Genomic DNA, 26,287 nt, shown 5'->3' on the forward strand with positions numbered 1-26,287 from the left:
AAAATCTGCTTACTGACTGACCTTAGAAGTGGGAATTTGTAATTTAAACTTATATATTAAGGTAGAAACTAACTAAAAACCAAGAAAGAAATGAATGATTTATGGAATACAGAAAGTCCGTATATTTAATCACACAATAAAACTAAGTCAACTATCTGCCTTGACATCGTTTGCTCTGAAGGAAGCAATTAAAAAATGTTAATTTTCTATAGAACATGGTTGTTCTCCAAGCAGAGGTCTACAGTTAAGAAAGCAACAAAAGTAGAACACAAGAGGTTGATATACTCTGAAATGTACGCATTCAAAAGTAAAAGGACAGAAAACTAGGGCACCTAACAGGCACCTGTGAGGGACCACAGACACCTAAGGGAACGGGAGGAACCCCCAGCAACTGGTTGCTTCAATTATATTTTTATTTTTCCTAATTTTTTTTTATCTTTCTGATTCTGTTTTTTATTCTTTGTTATTGTATTGCTTCTCTCTCCCTCCTTCCCTCCCTTTCTTTCTTTTTTGGCATGCTACACAGCTTGTGGGATCTTGGTTCTCAGGCTGGAGGTCGGGCCCGAGCTCCTGCGGTGGGACCTCCAAGTCCAACCCGCTGGACTAACAGAGAACCTCAGACCCCAGGGAATATTAATCCGAGTGAGGCCTCCCAGAGGTACTCATCTCAGCAGGAAGACCCCGCTCTATCCAACGGCCTGCAAACTCCAATGCTGGACACCTCAGGCCAAATAACCAGTAAGACAGGAATACAGCCCAACCCATCAAAAACAAAAAAAAACCCAAAAAACGAAACGACAAAAAGATGTGTTACAGATGAAGGAGCAAGGTAAAAACCTACAAGACCAAATAAATAAAGACAAAATAGGCAACCTAACTGAAAAAGAATTCAGAGTAATGATAGTAAAGATGACCCAAAATCTTGGAAAAAGAATGGAGGAAATACAAGAAACATTTAACAAGGATCTAGAAGAACTAAAGAGCAAACAAACAGTGATGAAAAACACAATAAATGAAATTTAAAATACTCTAAAAGGAATAGCAGAATAACTGAGGCAGAAGAACGGATAAGTGAGCTGGAAGATAAAATGGTGGAAATAACTGTGAGGGAGAATAAAGAAAAAAGAATGAAAGGAATTGAGGACATTCTCAGAGACCTCTGGGACAACATTAAACACACCAACATTTGAATTAGAGGGGTCCCAAAGAAGAAGAGAAAAAGAAAAGGTCTGAGAAAATATTTGAAGAGATTATAGTCAAAAACTTCCCTAACATGGGAAAGGAAATAGTCAATCAAGTCCAGGAAGGACAGAGAGTCCCATACAGGATAAGCCCAAAGAGAAACATGCCTAGACACATTAATCCAACTATCAAAAATTAAATACAAAGAAAAAATATTAAAAGCAGCAAGGGAGGGCTTCCCTGGTGGTGCAGTGGTTGAGAGTCCGCCTGCTGATGCAGGGGACACAGGTTCGTGACCCGGTCTGGGAAGATCCCACATGCTGCGGAGCAGCTGGGCCCGTGAGCCATGGCCGCTGAGCCTGCGCGTCCAGAGCCTGTGCTCCGCAACAGGAGAGGCCACAACGGTGAGAGGCCCATGTACCACAAAAAAAAAGAAATGAAAAAGGAGAGATCACAACTGACACTGCAGAAATACAAAAGATCGTTAAGACACTACTACAAGCAACTATATGCCAATAAAATGGACAACCTGAAAAGAAATGGACAAATCCTTGGAAAAGTAGAACCTTCCAAGACTGAACCAGGAAGAATTCGAAAACATAAACCGGCCAATCACAGGTAATGAAATTGAAACTGTAATTAAAAATCTTCCAACAAACAAAAGTCCAGGACCAGATGGCTTCACAGGCGAACGCTATCAAACATTTATAGAAGAGTTAACACCTATCCTTCTCAAGCTCTTCCAAAAAATTACAAACTCCTTCTACAAGGCCACCACCACCCTGATATCAAAACCACACAAAGAGGTCACAAAAAAAGAAAATTATAGACCAAAATCACTGATGAACACAGACGCGAAAAACCTCAACAAATACTAGCAAACAGAATCCAGCAACACATTAAAAGGATCATACACCATGATCATGTGGGATTTATCCCAGGGATGCAAGGAATCTTCAATATAGGCAAAACAATCAATGTGATACACCATATTAACAAAATAAGGAATAAAAACCATATGATCATCTCAACAGATTCAGAAAAAGCTTTTGAAAAAATTCAACACCCATTTATGATGAAAACTTTCCAGAAAGTGGGCACAGAGGGAACCTACCTCAACATAATAAAGGCCATATACTACAAACCCACAGTAAACATCGTTATCAGTGGTGAAAACCTGAAAGCATTTCCTCTAAGATCAGGAACAAGACAACGATGTCCACTCTCACCACTCTTATTCAATATAGTATTGGAAGTCCTAGCCACAGCAATCAGAGAAGAAAAAGAAATAAAAGGAATACAAACTGGAAAAGAAGAAGTAAAACTGTCACAGTTTGCCGATGACATGACACTATACATAGAAAATCCTAAAGATGCCACTAGAAAACTACTAGAACTAATCAATGAATTTGGTAAGGTTGCAGGATACAAAAGTAATGCACAGCAATCTCTTGAATTCTTATACACTAACAACGGAAGATCAGAAAGAGAAATTAAGGAAACAATCCCATTTACCATCGCAACAAAAAGAATAAAATACCTAGGTATAAACCTACTTAAGGAGGCAAAAGACCTGTACTCAGAAAACTATAAAACACTGATGAAAGAAATCAAAGATAACATAAATTGATGGAGAGATATTCCATGCTCCTGGACAGGAAGAACCTATATTGTGGAAATGACTATACTACCCAAAACAACCTACAGGTTCAATGTAATCCCTATCAAACTACCAACAGCATTTTTCACAGAACTAGAATAAGAAATTTTACAATTTGCATGGAAACACAAGAGAACCCAAAGAGTCAAAGCAATCTTGAGAAATAAAAACGGACATGGAGGAATCAGGCTCCCCGACTTCAGACTATACTACAAAGCTACAGTAATCAAGACAGTGTGGTACTGGCACACAAAAAAATATCTAAATCAATGGAACAAGATAGAAAGCCCAGAGATAAACCCACGCACAGATGGTCACCTCATCTTTGATAAAGGAGGCAAGAATATACAGTGGAGAAAAGACAGCCTCTTCAATAAGTGGTGCTGGGAAAACTGGACAGGTACATGTAAAAGTATGGAATTAGAACACTCCCTAGCACCATACACAAAAATAAACTCAAAATGGATTAAAGACCTTAATATAAGTCCAGACACTATCAAACTCTTAGAGGAAAACATAGGCAGAACACTCTATGACATAAATCACAGCAAGATCCTTTTTGACCCACCTCCTAGAGAAATGGAAATAAAAACAAAAATAAGCAAATGGGACCTAATGAAACTTAAAAGCTTTTGTACAGCAAAGGAAACCATAAACAAGATGAAAAGACAATCGTCAGAATGGGAGAAAATAGTTGCAAATGAAGCAACTGACAATGGATTAATCTCCAAAATATATAAACAGCTCATGCAGCTCAATAGCACAAAAACAAACAACCCAGTCCAAAAATGGGCAGAAGACCTAAACAGACATTTCTACAAAGAAGACATACAGATGGCCAACAAACGCATGAAAAGATGCTCAACATCACTAATCATTAGAGAAATGCAAATCAAAAGTACCATGAGGTATCACCTAACACCAGTCAGAATGGCCATCATCAAAAAATCTACAAACAATAAATGCTGGAGAGGGTGTGGAGAAAAGGGAACCCTCTTGCACTGCTGGTGGGAATGTAAACTGATACAGTCACTATGGAGAACAGTATGGAGGTTCCTTAAAAAACTAAAACTACCATACAACCCAGCAATCCCACTACTGGGCATATACCCTGAGAAAACCATAATTCAAAAAGAGTCATGTAGCACAATGTTCACTGCAGCTCTATTTACAATAGCCAGGACATGGAACCAACGTAAATGTCCATCAACAGATGACTGGATAAAGAATGTGGCATATATATACAATGGAATATTAGCCATAAAAAGAAACGAAACTGAGTTATTTTTAGTGAGGTGGATGGACCTAGAGTCTGTCATACAGAGTGAAGTCAAGTCAGAAAGAGAAAAACAAATACCGTATGCTAACACATATATATGGAATCTAAAAAAAATAGTTATGAAGAACCTAGGGGCAGGACAGGAATAAAGACGCAGATGTAGAGAATGCACTTGAGGACACAGGGAGGGGGAAGGGTAAGATGGTACGAAGTGAGAGAGTGGCATGGACTTATATACTGCCAAATGTAAAAGAGACAGCTAGTGGGAAGCAGCCACATAGCATAGGGAGATCAGCTTGGTACTCTGTGACCACCTAGAGGGGTGGGATAGGGAGGGTGGGAGGGAGACGCAAGAGGGAGGAGATATGGGGATACACGTAGGTGTATAACTGATTCACTTTGTTATAAAGCAGAAACTAACACACCACCGTAAAGCAATTATACTCCAATAAAGATGTTAAAAACAACAACCACCACCTACATGCACCACAATGTTCACTGCAGCTCTATTTACAATAGCCAGGACATGGAAACAACCTAAATGTCCATCAACAGATGACTGGATAAAGAACGTGGCACATACATACAATGCAGTATTACTCAGCCATAAAAAGAAAAGAAATTGAGTTACTTGTAGTGAGGTGGATGGACCTAGAATCTGTCATACAGAGTGAAGTTAAGCCAGAAAGAAAAACAAACGGTGTATGCTAATGCATATATATGGAATTTTAAAAAGCAGTACTGATGAGCCTAGTGGCAGGGCAGGAATAAAGACGCAGACATAGAGAACAGGCTTGAGGGCACAGGGTGGTGAAGGGAAAGCTGGGATGAAGTGAGAGAGTAGCCCTGACGTATATACACTACCAAATGTAAAATGGATGACTAGTGGGAAGCTGCTGCATAGAATAGGGAGATCAGCTTGGTGCTTTGTGATGACCTAGAGGGATGGGATAGGGAGGGTGGGAGGGAGGCTAAAGAGGGAGGGGATATGGGGATATACGTATACATATAGTTGATTCACATTATTGTACAGTAGAAACTAACACAACATTGTAAAGCATTTATACTCCAAAAAAGATGTGGAAAAAAAGAAACAAGTAAAAGGACAACATCAAAGATGAACAGAATCAAATTAAGAAAATGATTATTTACGTTGCAATGTGAGGCATCTTGGTGGCTGAAGTTATTTAAAGGAAATATCTTAAATATTACCTATTAAATGATGTGAAACCTAGGATTATAATATTTGCTTAAAAAAACATTCATGTGTATATATTTTTCTTTCCCACCTTTAATAGTAGTAAGAAGAACAATGCTTAGTAAGGGGCAGGCACCATGCTAAGCACTTTTAAATAAATGATTTCATTTAATTTCTCATGACTAGATGCCACTATACCACAATTTTAAAGATTAAAAAACAGAAAACCTTAAAGAGGTTAAAAGGTCATACAACTAGAAGCTTAAGGGGCTAGGATTTAAACCCAGGTCTTACTGACTCAAACCTGGTTTTTTGTTTTTTTTTTTTTTAAAGACAACTGTATTTCAATAAATATCCTTTACAATTGATCCAGACAGATAACATTATTAGTTTCCTTGGATAGTAGTTTCTAGTTCTGATAGAGGTAAAGGGCTATGAATAAAAAAATACTTTGGGAGATTATGGTAACACAGGTACTTTCATTTGGTGGTAGTGTATACCTGTAAAACCTTCTTTAAAAAAAAAAAAAATCACACAGTTGGCAAGTTCAAAACCACATACTAATGAACCCAGTAATGTCAGTACTGAAGATTTACAATAGGGCTCTTACACTTAATGAAAACACAAAAAATATTCAGTGAAGCTGTTTATCTGCAATGCACTGGAAACCATCTAAATATCAAAGCCTAGGAAGTTTGGTCAACTAATTGTAATAGTAGTGAAGTTAGCCTCTTCATCATTATATAACTAACACTTACTGAGTGAGTGCTTATTAGATGCTAAGCACTGTTCTAAGCCTTTACATACATTAACCAATTTTAATCATAATCACCTCTTGGTGGTAGATACAACTATTATTCCAATTTTACAGATAAAAATGTTTATGCTACTAAAATAGGATTTTATGAATACCATTACAAGCACTTGTCTGTATAAAAGCCATTTCTGTATTCCAGTGGACACAGGTGAAGGCTGATACATGCATGACAAATTTCCGACTCCTAAGTCCATGTGTAGGATGTTATATTTTTGCACATGCACAGCACTTTATTTCATACTCATACACATGTTGATGCACAGCACTTTATTTCATACTCAACAATTCTTAACAAAAACTGTCAAGCCTTCTTTTTTTTTTTTTAATTTATTTATTTTTGGCCACATTGGGTGTTCGTTGCTGCACATGGCCTTTCTCTAGTTGCGGCGAGCACGGGCTTCTCTTGTTGTTGAGCACAGGCTCTAGGCACGTGGGCTTCAGTAGTTGTGGCACACAGGTTTAGCTGCTCCGCAGCATGTGGGATCTTCCCGGACCAGGGATCGAACCCATGTACCCTGTGATGGCAGGCGGATTCTTAACCAGTGAGACACCAGGGAAGTCCTTTTTTAAAAAATTTTTAAATTTATTTGGCTATGCTGGGTCTTAGTTGAGGCATGCCGGATCTTTTAAGTTGTGGCATGTGGGCTCCTAGTTGCAGCATGTGGGATCTTGTTCCCTAAGCAGGGATCAAACCCGGGCCCCCTGCATTGGGAGCACAAAGTCTTAGCCACTGGACCACCAGGGAAGTCCCAGAACTGTCAAGTCTTCTTAAAAAAAGTTTACTAACAACTTTTGGTGATTCGGGGATGTGTATGTACTCAAGTAGATGGTTTCTGTTATGGGGTAGCTAAGTGCTGAGTTATTATTTTTAAGCTAAAGTGAGTGAGATGATACAGTCCAAGTACAACTTGCTGATTCTCCTGCAAGCTAAAAGAATGTTAGTTATTTGCCCTGTGATGTCAGTGTTCTATCACTTAAAACATCTTTTATACAGACAAATGCTGGTAATGGTATTTACCAAGTTGAAGACTCTTTGTGGAAGACAGGAAAGGAAGAGTAGAAAAATTCCAATTATCCACATCTAATTACATCTAATAATAAATAGACATTTGACTAACATGTGGATAAAAGAAAAAAATAATGTAAGATCTTCCAAAGGAGTAAGATGCAGGGGAAAATTAATATCAAAGGTGGCTGTGAATTCTCTACACAAGTGTCCCAAAGAGGCTTCACATACCCAAAACCCTCTGTTGGTTCAGGGAAATAGAAATTGTTCTTGAAAGGAAATGGTAAATAGGTTTAGGAAACAAACAGAGCAGATTCTGCATAAGCAAAGCCTCTAGGAGGCCATCCTGGGTTTGAAACCTGAAGCATAAAGGTGTGCCAATGGAATCCACCTCACAGACTATCACAGCACATTCAATCAGGACACAGGAGAGACAAAGCCCATCTCTGGGAATTCCCTGGTGGTCCAGTGGTTAGGACTCAGTGCGTTCACTGCTGGGGCCTGGGTTCAATCCCTGGTCAGGGAACTAAGATCCCGCAAGTCATGTAACGTGGCCAAAAAAAAGCCCAAGGTTTACATGCAGCCAAACCCTACTCCTTTCCATAAGCAATCCTCAAAGCAGAGCTCATGGGGGAAGAAAAAGGAGAAGTATTTTAAAAGGTGTGGATACATTCAAAGACAGTTCTTGTTTGGTTGTCTCAGCATAAAAGGATGATTTTGTAATGGAACTGACAATGCTAAGCACTAACGAGATGAAAAAACTGAAACAAACCAGACACAACATCTGTGCATTTGGGAGGAACACAGCATGAAAAATAGAGTTGAAAAATCTATTCTTGGGACTTCCCTGCTGGTGCGGTGGTTAAGAATCCGCCTGCCAATGCAGGGGACATGGGTGTGAGTCCTGGTCCAGAAAGATCCCACGTGCCAAGGAGCAACTAAGCCCGTGCACCACAACTACTGAGCCCACGTGCCACAACTACTGAAGCCCTCATGCCTAGAGCCCATGCTCTGCAACAAGAGAAGCCACCACAATGAGAAGCCCGTGCACTGTAACTAGAGAAAGAATATCCCCCGCCTGCCACAACTAGAGAAAGCCTGCGTGCAGCAACAAAGACCCAACCCAGCCATGTGGACTTCGAGCAATAATAGTATGTCACTGCTTGTAACAAGTAGTATCACTTGTTACAACAAATGTATCACTCTGGTGCAAATATTGAGGGGGAGGCTATGTATGTATAGTGGAGGAGGGTAGGTGAGAACTCTGTATTTTCTGCTCAGTTTTGCTGTGAACCAAAAAGTGCTTTAAAAAATATCTATTAAAATATAATCTATTCTGGAAGAATCTTAATTTAAGGAAATGAAGATATAACCTGCTAACATTCTGAGTAATCGAGAACTTGATAAATACAAAAAGCCAATAAAATTAAGAGCTCAAAGTTGAGATGAAAAGGAAGACTGCAGAGTTAATTAAGCAAACTGAAATGCAAAATAACATTATTATAGAATAATGAATTATAAATAACAAAGAAGATTAGGACATAGTTGGAAACTAAATTACTGCCAAAGAGACAATAATAGGGGACAAGAGAGGAAAGAGAACAAAGATTAAAACAATCACAAAGATAACAGATACGTAGGACAATGGCAATGCAATATAAGGATAATTGGTGCCCCTGAAAATAGAGAATCATATTAATAATTTGTCAAATCTGCAGGGCAAAAAGGACAAAGTTTTCAATGAAATGCTGATATTGAACAACAGATTCCAAGACGTAATTTGGTTAAGTTACTAAAATTCAAGGATAAAGAATTTTTCAGCAGCCTGTAGAAAAAGTAAAGGCAAAAAAATTAGGCTGGACTTAGATTTAGTAATACTCAGTGGTGGAAGATAATGGAGCAACACCAATAAATGGAGGAGGAAAAATTGTGACCTAACAATATATTTCTCAATAAAGTAATGGTAACTGGCAAAGATTCTCAAACATGAAAGAAATTTTAAAAACTTAGAACATTTTTTGATAAAAACTGTATGATGATATAATGCAGTCAATCAAGAAATAAAAAGAGGAAGCCCCAGTAAAAGATCTAATGGTTGGCATCAAACCATTCAGATACAGAACATTAAACAAAGGGAATATGACTACAGAAGGTAAATGTAGTTATTTTTAAACCTTCAAGGTTTAAAAAAGCATTAAGTGTAAACTTTCCTTGTTTTCTAAGTGGAGTCAGCATACATTAAGACATAAATCAAGAAGCATGTTTTAATACATTCTTAAAGGAACGAATGAAAAAAAGAAAATAAAAAACGCAAAAGAGGATGTGAGGAGTACGAAGAAGTGATAATTTTCTCAGCTTTTATAGATGAGAGGTTAACAAACATTACCTAAAATGGTTAAACAAATAGATGAAAATACCACAAAAAACTGTAAATAGGGCAACAACTAATTGTATAAATAATCAGAGGGAAACCCATTCACACATAAAAAAGAACAAGAAAAGGATAAGAATTATGGGAAAGGGCAGAAGAAAACAAAGGAAACAAACAGAATCATAGCAGACAAATGTTAATATAAAAAGCTAGAGTTTAGGAGGCTGGGGGTACAGACAAAATAAGTGAAGGGGATTTAGAGGTACAAACTTCCAGCTTTAAGGTAAGTAAGTCAGAGGGGAGGTAAGTGCACATAGGGAATATGGTCAATAATACTGTAATAACTTTGGTAACAAATCATAACTGGTCATTATTTCAGTAATCATTTCATAATGTATAAAAATATCAAATCACTATGTTGTACACCTGAAACTAATATAATATTGTAAGTTAGTTATAATTCTTTTTTTTTTAAAGCTAGAGGGTTTTTTTTTTGCAGTATGTGGGCCTCTCACTGTTGTGGCCTCTTCCGTTGCGGAGCACAGGCTCTGGACGCGCAGGCTCAACGGCCATGGCTCAAGGGCCCAGCCGCTCCGCGGCATGTGGGATCTTCCCGGACCGGGGCATGAACCTGTGTCCCCTGCATCGGCAGGCAGACTCTCAACCACTGCGCCACCAGGGAAGCCCAAAGCTAGAGTTTTGATATTAATAAATGGACAAGGCTTATTAACTAATAGCAGAAAGTATTAATTAAATGGCCTTTATAATGGCAAAAGGTTCAAATTCACAATTACGACATAGTTGTATTAAATGTCTATGTCCAAAATACTACTGCAACAAAACAATAAAGAACTGTAGAAAACACAACAAAATACCAGACTTTAATTTATCTTTGTCAGTCCATGGACAGATAAAGTAGACAAAAAATATGAAGCAAAGGAGATAGAATGTATGAACAGAATTGATGAAGTTGAACTAAGGGGTATATATTAAATGCTATACCTTGCTGAGAACACATTTTTTAAGTGCCCACGCTTCACAAAAACTGTACATATGAGACCACAAAGAAAACTTTAAATTTCCAAAGTTGCAAATAGTAGAATATATTTATTGCATTATTTTTATATGCTATAAAAACTAGAAGTTATTTACAAAAACAAAAGCAACTCTTCTTCAGTCATGTAGAATTTAAAAATTCCCTCAAAACTACTCTTGGCTTAAAGACAATATTAAAATGAATTTCGGACTGCATAGAAAAAAAAGAAAAAATATTATACACACACACACACACACATATATATACATGTATATATGGCCAAAACCTATGCCCAGCCTTAAACTACAGCTTTAAAACTTCTATAATTAAAGAGTGAGTGAATGAAACAAATATCCAACTCATGAAGTTTGTAAAAGAACAAAAATAAACCCAAGGAAAATAGAAAATTAGAGATGAAGTAAGAAATTAATGAATTACTTAAGAAGGAAAATGGCAGATCTGGCAGCTAAATCCAAGGAGCTGGCTCTTTTGAGGGGAGGAAAAAAATAATAAATTGGATAAACTACTGCCTAAAGAATATAATACTAGGAGAGATTTTTAAATGTCAAAATACTGACATTTTGGTGTGCTTTAACCTACCAAAATACTTGTGTATTTTATGTTATATGTACATGATTTCAAAGATCGGCCAGCGGCTTTGTTTGCCCTCCCTGATTCTCCCATCATTACCCTGTCATAGCCTATCTTCCCTCAGTTCCTTTCACCTGTGCATCCTCTCTTCCACTCAGTTCTTAGATCTCTGCACCCTCAAAGGAGAGAGGGTCCCTTGAAGTTTATGGCTCTGATAAAGAGGAAAAGTTAGGCGTAGGCAAAGGGCCATCTGTAGTGTTGGACTTCCAAACTCCAAGAGTAGCCCAGGAGTGGCCTGAGAGTTCAGTCTCGAAAGTACTGAAGCTTAGACTTACTACAAAAGAAATAGCCTCAAGGCCACCTGGGTTGAAGGGACTGAAGTTGAAGGAATCAGGAAGTAAAATGATAATGCATAATGCTTATATTTTTGAACATTAAAAAAATTTAAAGTTATATAATGCTAATAAATTTTTGTATTTAAAATCTATTAAGAATTCAGTGAATTCTCATCACAAATAAATACTGAACACCCATTTGCTATTTTGTTCTTATATAGCAACTGCTATTACTGGCTAGTCTAATCAAAGAATTAAAATAAAAAAGATGCTACAGGTATTTTTAAAACTCTAAAAATCTGAGTTATCTGGCTGAATTGGTCAATTTTTCTAGGAAAAGATAAGTTGCCAAAAATTACCCCAAGAGAAAGAAAAACTAAACAAACCGATTAATCACAATAAAAGAAACCAAGAAAGCGTGACCCCTTTTATAAGTGACTGATGATGTCACATGAATTTTATAAATTATCAAAAAACACAGTTTTTTAAAAGACTATATATATATATATTTTTTATTTATTTATTTTTTGGCTGTGCTGCGTCTTAGTTGAGGCACGTGGGCTTTCTAGTTGAAGCGTGCAAGCTCAGTAGTTGTGGCTCATGGGCTTAGTTGTCCTGCGGCATGTGGGATCTTAGTTCCCTGACCAGAGATTGAACCTGTGTCCCCTGCATTGTAAGGCGTATTCTTTACCACTGGATCACCAGGGAAGTCCCAAAAAACATATAGTTCTGATGCTACTAAAAACTGTTTCAGAGTTTAGAGAAAGAACGAAAGCTTCTAAATTATTCTTATAGAGTTAGTGTATTATTGATCCTAAATCTAACAAAGAAGACAAAAATAAAACCACAAAAATTTCCTTTATGTCACTGCAAAATTCCTAAACAGACTATCAGCAAACAGAACTTAACAGTTCATTAAGATTATTCTCAAATGTAGGAGAATCCATCTCTGGAATGCAAAGGTAGCTCAATATCAGTAGATATATTTGTAAATATACAATATTAACAGGGTGAAGGAGAAAAACTATACATTCATGTCAAGAAACCTTGAAAAATTATCGATCAAGTTCAATTTACATTCCTGATTCAAAATTACTTAGTAAACTAAGAGAGGGTTGACATTTCTAACATTACAAAGAAATAAGGATCTCAAATAAAAGGCTATACCACCATGCTTAACAGACTTTACATACTAGAAACATTTCCAAAGCAATTAAAACATAACATGCATGTAAAGTATTATTTCTTTTATTCCATAATTATTCTAGGAGTATCAACCAACTAAATTAGGAAAGAGATTGGTAGATATGATTCTAAGCCAAGAGAATCACATGAAAAAAATTACTACAAATAAAGGAATGCAGTCAGGTGGTGGGTTACAAAATTAATATATTTAACATATATAAACAATAACCAGAAAATGGTATTTTAAAAAACTCTAAAAGATAAATACCTAGGCACAAACAACTATGCTCAGAACCCATTCAAATCTAAATAAGTGTGTAACATTCATTCCAATAAGTAGGACATCCCATAAAGAAGAGTCAGTATTATAAAAGTGATGACATTCCACCAATTATTAATTCAATACAGTGCTACTTAAAAATCATCAAGAGAACCGGAGAAACTGAACAAAACGGTAGTCAAGTTCTTTCAGAAAAAGAAGCATGAGAAAAGCACCACCCCCCAAAAAATCTTCTGTGTAAGATGGTGTTTATAATGAATAGCAGAGAATGAAGAGGGAAGACTTCTGATGAAGAGGACTATCAAAATTTTAAAACACACTATGAAGCTTTAAAAATTAAGAGTTTGGTACTAGAAAAGACCGAGCAATGAAAGAGGGCTGCAGAAGTAGGCCTGCAAAAAAGGAACTTTGGTTTGTGACAGGGTTTCTCTTCCTCAGTGCTACTGATAACCAGTTTTGACAACCAAAGTTATCCCCAAACATTGCCAAATGTCCCCTAGAGGGCAAAACTGATGGTGGCTGAGAACCACTGGTTTATGATAATGGTGATATTTCAAAGTGGGGGTTGGGAGAACAAACATCACTACTAAATAAAATGTTAAATGGTACTGGAATAATTGGTAATTGGTCTGGAAAAACATAGCTGGATCCACCTTTAATCCATGTATGATTTTTAAATTAATTTTTAATTATACAAGTAATAAAATATATTTCATCCTAGTAAAATCCAAACATTACAGATCTCTACCAATCTCACTACTCACTACTGAGAGATAACCACTGTTGTAATATGAAATAGATCCTTCCAGGAGGTTTGCCATGTATTACGACTAAACAACTAAATAAACAAGCAAGCAAGCATCTGTAGAAAATATAATATGATGGGGGAAAAAAAAGCTCTAGAAGAAAGCATGTGTGAATAATTTATAACCTAAAATATGAAAGAATCTTATAAGCAGAAATAAAACCGTTAAGTCATAAAACATTAATGGATTAGAATTTGCAAAGATATTAAAGCTTTTATAAAACAGCAAAAATTAAGTTGAAAAGCAGATGAACAACTGGAAAAAATTATTTTTTAATACAGATAAGAGTTAATTTTTATAGAGTTATAAATTGAGAAAACAAATAATAAAGGAACTGGCAGTTAAGAGAAAAAGAATTACAAATGCCAATAATCACGTAAAGAAATCTAAATAAAAAATGAGACACCATTTTTTTTAACCTATCATGTTAAAGAAGCGTGATGATATCCCAAAGTTAGCGAGGGTGTGAAGGAAATGATCAGTTCAACGATTTTTGGAAGTTTTAAATGATCTACCTTTCTGGTAACAATCAACACATGTCCTTTGACCTTGGAGTTCTATAGCAATTGACCCTAGCCATGTATCACATGTATATAATACTCATAAAAGCCTGATAACAATACAATGAAAATTTAATAGCAAAAGACTGCAAACAATGCAACTGTCCATTAAATGGATACCAGTTAAATAAAATACTGCATGTCCATACAAAGGCAACACCATATAGTCAATACAGCTCTCAAAGAGCTCCAAGATGCATTTTGTTGAGAAAGATGCAAACAATGTAAACAGCATGACCCACTCCAGTGTTAAAAAAAAGAATTAAGATAACCCTGGCTATTCAACTCTCTCTAACCCAACTCTGGATTCAGTAGTTTCAGTTATATTTCTGAATGAATCCCTCTCTATCTGAATTCTTATAGGAACCCAAACGGTTCAATATCAAAGGGATTTATGTACATAAATAATAATAGGAACATACATGGGACTTCCTTGGTGGCGCAGTGGTTAAAACTCCATGCTCCCAATGCAGGGGGCCTGGGTTCGATCCCTGGTCAGGGAACTAGATCCCACATGCATGTTGCAACTAAGAGTTCACACGCCACAATTAAGGAGTCCACGTGATGCAACTAAGGAGCTGGCGTGCTGCAACTAAGGAGCCGGCAAGCCCCAACTAAGGAGCCCGCTTGCCACAACTAAGACCCAGCACAACCAAATAAATAAATATTTTTTTAAAAAAGGAACATACACGATATATATGCATGCATTTTTTTCCCCTAGGAAAAAACCACAACAAACTGTGTCAAGATGGCTTGCCTTTAAATGACGAGAAGACTTTCATTTCTACTTCATGCCTTTCTGCATTATTTGAATTTCCTTATTTTATGCATTTTTGAATAATGTATATTTCTAAATCTTAAAAATTCCTTTTACATTATTTTGTTAAAATGTCAACAAAACCTTGCATAGGTAGATTAATAGCTCACTTTTAGTTTTCTTTGTACCTTTATGTATGTACAACTCATAATCGGTCCTATTTTAAAGAAAGTAATAAACACTGTGAGAAGAGTTAAAAAAAAAAGGAGAGGAAAATACAGAAAGAAAATCAAGTGGAATTCTCAGAAAATTAAGACCCCAGGATTTCTCACTAGAAGAAAAAAACTACATTTAGGAAATGAAAAGAAAGTTGATAATTAGATGTAAGATGAGTCTATTAAAAAACTGCATAAATATTTCCTATATGTTTATTTTTCACACCATACAATTACATATTACTCACCCAGCTTGGAAAATCAGACCAAGTTGGAACTCGCTGACAGAGGTCCCGAAGAATACGTATGATAATCACACAGGACTGCAGACCATTAGCTCTAGCCTTGAGAGCAACACAAAAACCAACTGAATTAATCTTAGAAATACTGAAAGTATCCCTTGATGAAAAAAAAGTTAAAATACCACTGTTCAATGGAAGCTCAGATAAAAATAAAACAAAAATAACCACGCTTAAAATTGGATTCAATGAGCTGCCATTTACAGCAGTATTTTATGCCAGGGTTAGTATTTAAAAGCTGATATTTTAGGTCAAAGTAAACAGATTATACAAGAATAATTGTTCTTGATCCCCTGTGAACCTTGACCTGTGTTCATTTAAAACAGTAAACTTCAAAAAAAAGTCTGCCTACATTAGAAATAAAAGAAAAAGTAAAGAGCTAAAAAGTTTGTCTAGGGACTGAAAGATTAAGGAAATCTGTTTGGTTTCCTTTCTGTGCCTTTGCATAACTGCAAAGTCACTAAACCAAACAGCTGCTTCCTCACCTTTCATTCCCTACACTTATTAACTTAGAGAAAGAGGGGGGGAAATCTTAAAACTATACACAAAGCTTTAAACACATATTCCATTATTTAAAGCAAAGTTAATCTGCAGCCTTATGGAATATAATATATGTACACAAACTTGTGATGTTCCTAAACAAGTCAACTTTAAATATAGCCACTAAAAATAAAAATAAAAAAACCCAAACTACAAAACACCCCCAAAACCTGAGTTTATTGTCAAATTAATAGTAACTGCAATATGCAGATCTTCATACCCAGCTTTCTATGTTAACATTTTCTGATATTTAATTTAAAATAGTATTGCTTGGGCAATCTTTTGAAATGTTTAAACACAGTTAAACATGTTGTACTGAACTACTCTCTCATAAGGCTACAAGAAAAAAGTAAAATGATGTTCCGAACCTGGAACCACTTAGCGTGGCGTAGAGCAGCCAGAGCGTCAAGGCATTTTTGCCTGTCCAAGACGTCCGGTGGGTCTTTCACCATACCCGAGGTTACATCTAAAATGGATTGAATTGGCAAAATGCAGTGAGGAATGGGTGTTTGACCAGGTGAGCAAGACACTTCCTTAAAGTAGCATCAGTGTCACATGAGCCATTTGAGAGTCTGTCAACACTTTAAAGTACCCAGGGAGTTATTTTCAACAAATTCACATAATCTAATATGAAGATCAAGATGAGAATTAAACTCTTTATTTTAGAAATATAATAAATAATTTCTGCAAATATAAACCCTACCCACCAAAATAAAATCAAAAGGAAGGATTACTGGACACAGCGCACCAGCACAAAGACGACAAGACAAAAGGGAACACAAAAATCCACCTTAATAAATGAGAATGTACAATAAACTATTGAGTTTGTTCAGTATTTTAAATGGTCATAGGTTATTCTCGGGCTAATATGTCAAAGAACTAACAATAAATATGGGATGATCAATGAAGTAATAATCATAGAAAAAAATAAAGAGCCAAAAATAGGCATTTCTAAGAGTTCAATGACTTCTCTTCCACAAGAGAGTTTTAGCTTTAAGAATTAAGGGAATATGAAATGCCCTTTAAAATTCAAAGTTCCCATGAAGTATTTCAAAGAATAATTGGAGAGAAACAATGAGTAAAGTAGAAAAGGGCAATAGGAACTAACATGGTTAAATAGAATAAGTATAGAAATAGAACAGATGCAGTAAGCAGAATGGTTTGATGATATATCTGTAGAATCTTTTAAGTTGCAAAGTCAGTTATAATAACTGATTTTAATCAGATTATTGTATTAAAACATAAATGAGCTATATAAAACTTATGAAAATCTGAACCTAAATCAGGACAAGAAGTTAACTTTTCATTCATAAAAGGCCAGCTTTACGTTCATCTAAAACATATCTGTAAACTGTGTATAAAAGTTGCTAATCAAATTTGCTAATCAAACTATTCATAGGTATAAGTCAATCTAATTCACAACTCTTGGTGATTTTAAAATATTTTCTAAATATAGGAAAATTACATACCAGGCAAGTAAGCTACTGAAAACAGTCTTCTAGATAAAAAGCACTAAAATTATGGGACATTTAGGATATAGTTTTATAAATCATTGAGGGCACCAAATGAATATGTGGGACAAAAGATGAAATATACGATAAAAGAAAACATGAAGATGATTTTACTTTAAGAGTATTATTGCAACGCTGGGCAAATTATTTGATTGTCTATTTTTATATGAGCATTCAGAAATCTTAAAAGATATCTGTCCTTATTTTGAGTAGATGACATATTAAAAAGCATACTTAAAAAGTAATAAAGAATTCCATCCCTTGTCTGGGCTTTTTATTCTTAGTTCCTACTCCTTACATAATCAGATGGCACAGATTTTCAGAATACATATTAGAAGGGAATTTTACAGATAATCAAAGAACACTGTGTGGCATTCTGAAAATGAACACTGAAAGAGGAATGTGGGTACTAAAAAGAAAAGTATCAAGTCAGAAATGGTAGTAATTTTAAAAAACTAATAAACAATCTCAAAACCTGAAAAACCAACTACTGAATCCAGAAATATAATGAACATAAGAAATGGGCTATTCTGAGAGAAGGAAAAGGAACACAGGAAAGCACAGCTAATTAAAGAAGTAAAAAAAAGAAACAACAACAACAAAAAACCACTCCCCAAAGCAAGGTTACAGAACATGCTGAAGAACCCTTTCCATGTCCCTTATTTATTTACATTATCTGCTAAAGCTAAAATGCAAATAGGTGATAATGTGCAATCTCTTTCTAAAAGTTTCTGAATTTTTAATGTTAATTCATGTTTTAATTTCCTCCAATACGGAAGAAAAGTTTTCCTTTTGCACACAAGCATTCATAACTTTGGAAATTTAAATTAATGATACAATTTCAAAGATGCCAAGACACCTATTGCAATTTAAAAACAACTTAAGAGCTATAAGTAGGAAATTTCTGTCAAATTTAGAGTGTGGATTTTTGCACCCATTCTATATTTCAAGTGGATTAACCCCTTAGATATATTGTACTAAGATCATACTTTCTTCCTAACACCCAGTTAACAAAACAAAACCAGTTAATTTATTTAAAAGAAAGCAAATTCTTACCCTACAAAAGTGTGTTTCATAAATTTAAGGGGTTAATCACCAGTTAGAAGACATGCTGTGTCCACACTATTTTATGATTAAAAGTTAATGGGAATATATTAATTTAAATTAACATGGTTATGTAAAATATGTAATCCACCCAACAATTTAAAAACTAGTGTGAACACTGCTCAATTCTAGGAGAGACAAAGACAAAACAAACAAAACAGCCACACAAAGGACAATAAATGCCAGACTCTGCATCCAAAATCCCTCCTTAATCAAATGGCAGGTGTGACACTGAGCTTTTGAAAACCTTGGTCAAAAATCCTTCCGATGTCTTGGCAGCAACCCCTGACAGGAATCAATTCCCTCTGCTAGAAGGCTTTGGACCGGGCCTGATAAGCTAAAGGTGGAAAAAAACACACACAATACTTGACTTGCTACAGAAGAGACGCTGTAGCAAGGGTTAGAGCATTTTGTACATTTCAAGCTTCAAGTCAATTAAATGTTTACTTAATGTTTAACTGTCAAACACAGTAACGTAAAATAGATCTGTAATGTGTTTAACAGTTATTTGGGCAATTTAATCATATCCTTTAAATAATTTTTGGTATCAAACAGGACCATTACGCATTAAGAGGCTACCACAACTATGCGCAAGTCGCCAGTCTCACGATTTACAAGTGCTCTTCCGGCAAAGCCTTCCTTACCCCTGGTACTAACTCCCCAAAGCAAGCTATAGGCTTTAAATGATTTTAAGACACAGAGCATTCAGAGCTGCAGTGAGAGAGAATACATACCGTTATTCTGCAGCAATCTTCATAATGAAGCTAAAGACATGATTTACTGCAGTTATCTGCAGCAAAGAACACTATCAATGTTTCTACGCTTTTTGCACATCCAACTTTTCAGCTCAGTGTCTTGAAGTAAAATCTTTCAATTTTGGACTGACCACTTCTCTCACCATAATATTTATGAAATTCAGAACAATAACTCAAGTCTGGGTCAGACAAAAATATAATTTTGTTTCCTTTAGAAGGGATAGATTATTAAAGACTACTACAAATATGATACTATTAACTTTAGACTTTTGCAACAAAATAAAATTACTTGATACTGCACCAATTTAAGCAAGCCTAAATATAACTGGACAAGATGTGCTCTGAAATACAGTCAAATGGTTATATGAGTATAATTTCATATGAAATACAGCAACTATTATTTATAACATAATCTCGAAGATTTCTTTTTCAAATCCTAAGAGTCATATGCTGCATATGAATTGACCAGATTGACTCAGGAACTGTTTTTCCAGCAATATCCACAGCCAGACCTTGAGTGGGAACTCATGCTCACATAAAAGATCCTCTACACAAACCCCATTTATTTTTAAGATGCAAAGCTTACACAACATACAAGTCCTGATATATGGTGTATATATAATGTATGCAAAGTTAGACATGTCTCCCAATGATCGCATTTTTAGTAAAAATTATCTTTTCCTGGGTTGTGGAAAGCCCAGTGCCTTAAAAAAAAATTGCTTTGCTGTAAAAAAACGAATTTAAAGGGACAGTAATTGAGAGCCTACTTATGCTATTAGACAAATTAATTTTAAGTATTCTTTTCTCCTCTATCTGTATCACAAAGAAATATTAGTGTAGACTATAACTCCATATCAACAAATTAAGATGTACAAAAACAACATGAAAGGAAACAAAGTAAATTTTATCTGACCCATAAAACAACAGAACCAACATACGGCAGACACTGACCATGCTTTTTGGCTTAAAAGCTTTTGAAGCTTTGAAAATGTTACACAATAGTCCCTAAAGCAACATTGCTGGCACCAGCAGGATTTCATATTCTACAATTGTAAAGTAAGTTTAAAAACCCTGAATTGTGCTATAACTCACTAGCTATGCCAACACCATTTAGTTTTCAGTATCTCTAGTATAATAGTGGGGTCAGATGCCCAAATCTACGTGCATTAGGATGCTCTGCATTTATGAAAACGCTTCAAACCAAAGAGCAACCTCAGAGAACCAGAAATATTTACCTCAGGACAAGCCAAATCCATGATTACATATATAACAATGCCTCTTAAACTGTGTTATGAATATTTAACCAATTTTATTTATGGAACTCTCTTGTCTTTTTTTAAGACAAGAACAAGAACTTAAAAGAAGTTAAATTTGTGGCCCCTCACTAGCAACATTTCTTTAATTTGTTCATGGGTCAACTATGCTGGTAAGAATAATTTTGAACTTTTTTTTTTTTTCCAGAAATCTGAGGTTAGCAAGAAAAGAAAAAAAAAAATCAAGAAAATCAATAATACCATGAGTGTTTTATATAAAAGTACATTGCTAAAAAGACATCAATAAAAGATCTGGGAAATGATCTTAAGCAAAACTGGTTGCTATATAAGTCAAATCTATCAAATTCATATGTAATGCCAGCATGTTGCCTTCTAGGGCTTAATGCCATCTTAAAGAGTAGGCAAATGGGAAAAAAAAAGTTAAAAAAAGTAGAATGTTTAATGGCTTTCCAACCTCCTTCCCTCATGTTCTCTTCTCGAATAATTGGAGACGTCAGGGTGATAGTGACTTGCATTTTGGGTTCCACACATGAGTTCAAAATTATTGCCGCTTCAGAAATTGCACATTTTATGTCATACTTCTCAGGACTTATAACCTATGTAATGAAGAGTACAGGAAATTAGATGGACCTTTTAACATTATCAAACAAAGCAGTTTCACTATGGCTCTTTCATTTTCTCACTACCTTAACCATTTTATAAGGACTAGATCATATATTACTCCCGCCAAGAAGCCTTGTAATACATGCAAATATTATAAATCTCTTGCTCCTCTTTCCTTTTAGAATTTTGTTGAACTAATATTTACCATCACTTGTATAATATGAGTTATTTGTATGTGTGTATGTCTCTCTTAGATGATGAGTTCTTGGATAAAAGAAACACTGCCCTATTTATTACCGTACCTTCCTAATAGCATCTTGGGTAGTTAAGTACTTGCAGAATATGAATGAGACTAAAATAGATATCTGAAACTAACAGGAGCCATAATTCAAACATTCCCAGTGTACCTTGTCTGTGAACTCAACAGATCTACATTTTATCAGGGAGCAGAAAGTCCTGATCAACAGAAGAAAAACCAGGATTCACTGCAATTCAGTACACATGAAATAAGTCTCAGTATATATGAACAAATGAAGACTCCATAGAAGTTACACGGAGTGTTTACAGCATAGTATCTAGGTTCAAATCCTAGCTCTGCTACTTTACTAATGATACGAAGATGGGCAAATTATTTAACTCCCCTTTACCTGTTTTTATAAAATAGGGACAGTAATTTTATCCAACCTATAGGATTGTTGGAAGAATAAATGAATTAACTACATAAAGCACTTAAAACAGTGCCTGGTACATAGTAAGAATTATATAAACGTTAACTATGACAATGATGATGACGATAATAAATTCTATTTCTCTTGCTTATCCACTTGTACAATAAGTACATAGAATGATTTGGAAAGAGTATGCTGCTTTTAGTGTAACTGTTAATTATTTAGTTAGGATATAGTATTTTCTGCTTTGTAGTTTTTTGGGGCTGTGTTGGGTCTTCATTGTTGCGCGCGGGCTTTCTCTAGTTGCGGTGAGTGGGGGCTATTCTTCCTTGTGGTGTGCGGGCTTCTCACTGCTGTGGCTTCTCTTGCTGCAGAGCACAGGCTCCAGGCGCGTGGGCTTCAGTAGTTGCAACATGCGGGCTCAGAAGTCGTGGCTTGCGGACTCTAGAGCGCAGGCTGAGTAGTTGTGGCGCACGGGCTTAGTTGCTCTGCAGCATGTGGGATCTTCCCAGACCATGGCTCGAACCCATGTCCCCTGCACTGGTAGGTGGATTCTTAACCACCACGCCACCAGGGAAGCCCCCCTGCTTTGTAGATTTACTAAACACCACAATTTAGGATCAAGATGTTTCTTGCAAATTATATAATTTTTTCAAAGTCCTCAAACCTCTTCTGAGTCTCCTCCCCTTCATTGCTCTAGCAGCCTCAACGAAGGGTAACAAGTAGACACACAATGACAATTCTCCTGGCTCCTAATACTTAAAAAGACTTATCTACAATAAGAAACTTCACATCTGGAACAATGGTAATATAAAGCAAACAACAGTAAGTGCCACAGTCGCCAGAGCTCAAGTTTATTTATTTATTTATTTTGGCCGTACGTGGGCCGCTCACTGTTGTGGCCTCTCCCGTTGCGGAGCACAGGCTCCAGACGCGCAGGCTCAGTGGCCATGGCTCACGGGCCCAGCCCCTCCACGGCCTGTGGGATCTTCCTGGACCAGGGCACGAACCTGTGTCCCCTGCATCGGCAGGCGGACTCTCAACCACTGTGCCACCAGGGAAGCCCAGAGCTCAAGTTTAATAGCATGCTTCACTATCCCTTTTGGTATCGGATGCTCTGCTGTGGTCAGGTACTATTTATTCTGACATTACTGTGGAATACATATTACCAATGAAATGTCAATTCTTGGATTTCAAATATCTAAATAAGTTTTATACATTAAATTATTCAAGAAATCTTTATTTTAAATCCCAGTCTGTGATTCTGACAAGATACTATATAAAAATTTTAAAAATTCAAACTTAAAAAAGTTTTTTTTGTAGGACCAAAAGGGGATATTCTACTAATTGTGCATTGCCACAATTTGCTGAAGAGAGACAGTGAGAGCTAAGACCTACGACTATAACACGTAGAAAACTGAAAGTAATCATAATAAAACTGGGGAAATTCAAATCAGAAAGAGTCTCTATTTTAGTTACTATATTTTATTAAAAACATATATTCAACTAAATAGGCAAGAAGTTCATGAATTCTAAAAATTTAAGCTTGCTTTATATACATGGGCTTTGTTTAAAAAACAAAACAAAACAAAAAACCCCCATTTTTTCCCTAAAGTCTCATCTCTTAATGATTCAGCTCTTGGAAGAAAGAGCAGGAAGAGGACATGTGCTGCAAATTTATATTTTAAAATAAATTAGCAAGATGGCTTCATGCCAAAGAGGAGCACTATAAAACCTAAAAAGACAAAGTAGAAAACAGTTCTACCAATTTGTACAATCAAGGCAAAAGTTCAATTTGGAAAGTCAAACCAAAACTTTAAAGGCAGGCTTAAGATTAAGCTGAAGCACAGTTAGTCCCGCCAAAAACTTTTGAACCAGACAAGGGGTAAAAATGAACATTTCCATAATACTTACAGCAAGCTGCTTGGGTAGGTTTTCTGCAATACGGCTTAATAATGTCTTTGAAGGTTTCTCTGAGCACAGCAAAACAAGGTTGACATTTCTATCTCCTCGGAGAAGTAATCCTTTTGCCAATACTCCCACTCGCAAAACTCCTTTTAAAGCTCTGCAGTGAAGTCAAGTTGTATTATGACATTTCCCTTCTCAACCAGAACCACGATAATCTCTCAACACACAATAGTAAATGAAATAACTTTTACACCGTTAAAATTCTCAATCAACTACAGTATAAAAACATTCAATATTTTTAGAAGTATCCTTCACTTAGATAAGAAATATGGATAAATTAATAAATCAAGAGCTAAGTTCTCACAAGGACAACTGCAACGCAAAGGCCATTAACACTTTTCTGCGTCTCACTTTACAAATTAGAACAAAAGTCATGTTCAATATATACAAAGATATTTCCAAAGGGTTAAGGGGAAAATGAAAAGTTATAGATCATAATGCAAACTTGATATGAAAGATGTTGCTAAAGCTTGAGCTTATTCACTTATGGGTCAATGTGTTAAGGAAAAATAAGCTGCTAAAACAAAGAGTAAACAGATGCAACAGATAAATAAAAACTGAATAGCAGCTAAATGCAATTGAAAACTATGAAGGCTGCTTTGAAAACAGACCTGAAATAGTTTTATATAAGTTTAAATAAAATGAGTAAAATTACAAGGTTGGAGACTGTATGAAATTCTGTTATTTTTCATTTCAGCAAAAAACAGCTGAATACATTAAATATCTAACACAAGCATAACACATGTAGACTGACAACAGAGAATTTTCAGTCTTTGTAACTTTTATTTCAAGTATAAGAAGTCCACATAAGGGAAACCAAAATTAAACAAAAGTAAAAAACTCTGAAAACACACCTGTCTTTACCTCCCTCTTTCTTATCATCTCCCTCTTTGCTCTTGCTCTTCTCATGCTCAGACAAGCTGTCTGAAACAAGTTTTAAAGCACGTTCAGTGATAGAAACAATTTTCTGAACTGCCTGTAACTCCTCTTCAGTTGGATAAATGGTTGCATGTTTTGTCATTACATAACGATCATCAGATGAGTCAGGACGACGTAAGGGCTGGAGAAGACAAAAAAGATAACTTCATTAAAAAAAAAATGCTTCCCAAGCAAAAGTAAATTATTATTTTTCAACTATACATATGTTTGTCACATCTTTTCAATAAAAAAGTCAATTATGCAAAATGTCCATTTAAAGCTATCTTCTCCCTTTTTTCCATCTCAGTAAAAACCAACACGTAAACTATGGAAAGTTACACTATCAAAAATGAGTATGCATCTATGTATATATGCATTCTTTGCCTCAAAACAAGTAAAATTATAATACACACCATCTAAGGTTATAAAAATACCTTCTACTCAACTTTAACAACCAGTGATTCTGAAATGTTTTGCTTTTAATAAAACAAGTTTCACAAATACTTATTCTATGCAAAGACAAATGAGAAAGAATAGTTTAAGAGCAGGAATTTGTTGCTGTTTCCTTCTAAGTGCCCTCTAGAAAACAGAACAAAGAATAAAAACATCTTGTTTTCTGCAGTCTGAACTTATATGAAATATTCCTCATAACCCAGGTATGTCTTCTTTTTTTTTTTTGCGGTACGTGGGCCTCTCACTGTTGTGGCCTCTCCCGTTGCGGAGCACAGGCTCCGGACACGCAGGCTCCGCGGCATGTGGGATCTTCCCGTACCGGGGCACGAACCCGTGTCCCCTGCATCGGCAGGCGGACTCTCAACCACTGCGCCACCAGGGAAGCCCAGTATGTCTTCTTTTATCTAGCTTCCACAGAACACAAACTCTCAAGATGCAGCTCTTGCCTACAGTTCTCCTAATACATCCACTGTGTGCTCATCTTGGACCATTTACTTACCCCTTGTCCTGCACTTAATTTAGAAGTAGTGTAGGTTTTTTTCATTATTTGAAAAGGGAAAAAAGACTCTAAACCACTGGTAATGGGAAGATAAGAATAATTCTGAAAGCAAAGCAACTGCCTTCAAAATTAGTTGTTCTTGACAATCTAAAGAACAAAGGCAAGAAAATCTCTTATGTGAAAGAAGAGTTGGCAAAAGAAGCTCTGCTCCCTTAACTCATAGTGAAAGTAAGAAAGATGCATGGAAATTCTATGAAGTCCTCATAAATAAGGACACGAGTTGAGAACCTGTAATAAAAGGAGGGAAAATTCTAAATCAGATGAAAAACTTATATTGAGACTTGGATATTATTAAGTCTAAAAATTAGCTCCCCAAACTGTTATCTTCCAATGCTGAGCCAGTCTTACACTTTCACC

The 26,287-nt window shown here is 35.9% G+C and overlaps 1 protein-coding gene across 4 annotated transcripts in view; it reads right to left on the reverse strand.

The window, feature by feature from the left end:
* Positions 1-26,287, reverse strand: part of ZFR (zinc finger RNA binding protein) — a 75,443-nt gene that overhangs the window by 7,151 nt on the left and 42,005 nt on the right. For 2 of the 4 annotated variants that reach the window (XM_029217105.1, XM_029217104.1), the window contains 5 exons: positions 24,855-25,060; positions 23,947-24,097; positions 21,216-21,357; positions 16,486-16,583; positions 15,527-15,622 (listed from right to left, as the gene is read on the reverse strand). In XM_029217105.1, the coding sequence (XP_029072938.1) occupies positions 15,527-15,622; positions 16,486-16,583; positions 21,216-21,357; positions 23,947-24,097; positions 24,855-25,060 (693 nt within the window). Of the gene's footprint in view, positions 1-15,526; positions 15,623-16,485; positions 16,584-21,215; positions 21,358-23,946; positions 24,098-24,854; positions 25,061-26,287 lie in introns of those variants that run through there. The other 2 variants (XR_003792698.1, XM_029217106.1) reach the window with 2 other exon arrangements.

This window comes from Monodon monoceros, unplaced genomic scaffold, assembly GCF_005190385.1.
Source record: "Monodon monoceros isolate NGI ecotype Baffin Bay Population unplaced genomic scaffold, NGI_Narwhal_1 Super_Scaffold_12, whole genome shotgun sequence".
In the NCBI taxonomy this organism is placed as follows: Eukaryota; Metazoa; Chordata; class Mammalia; order Artiodactyla; family Monodontidae; genus Monodon; species Monodon monoceros.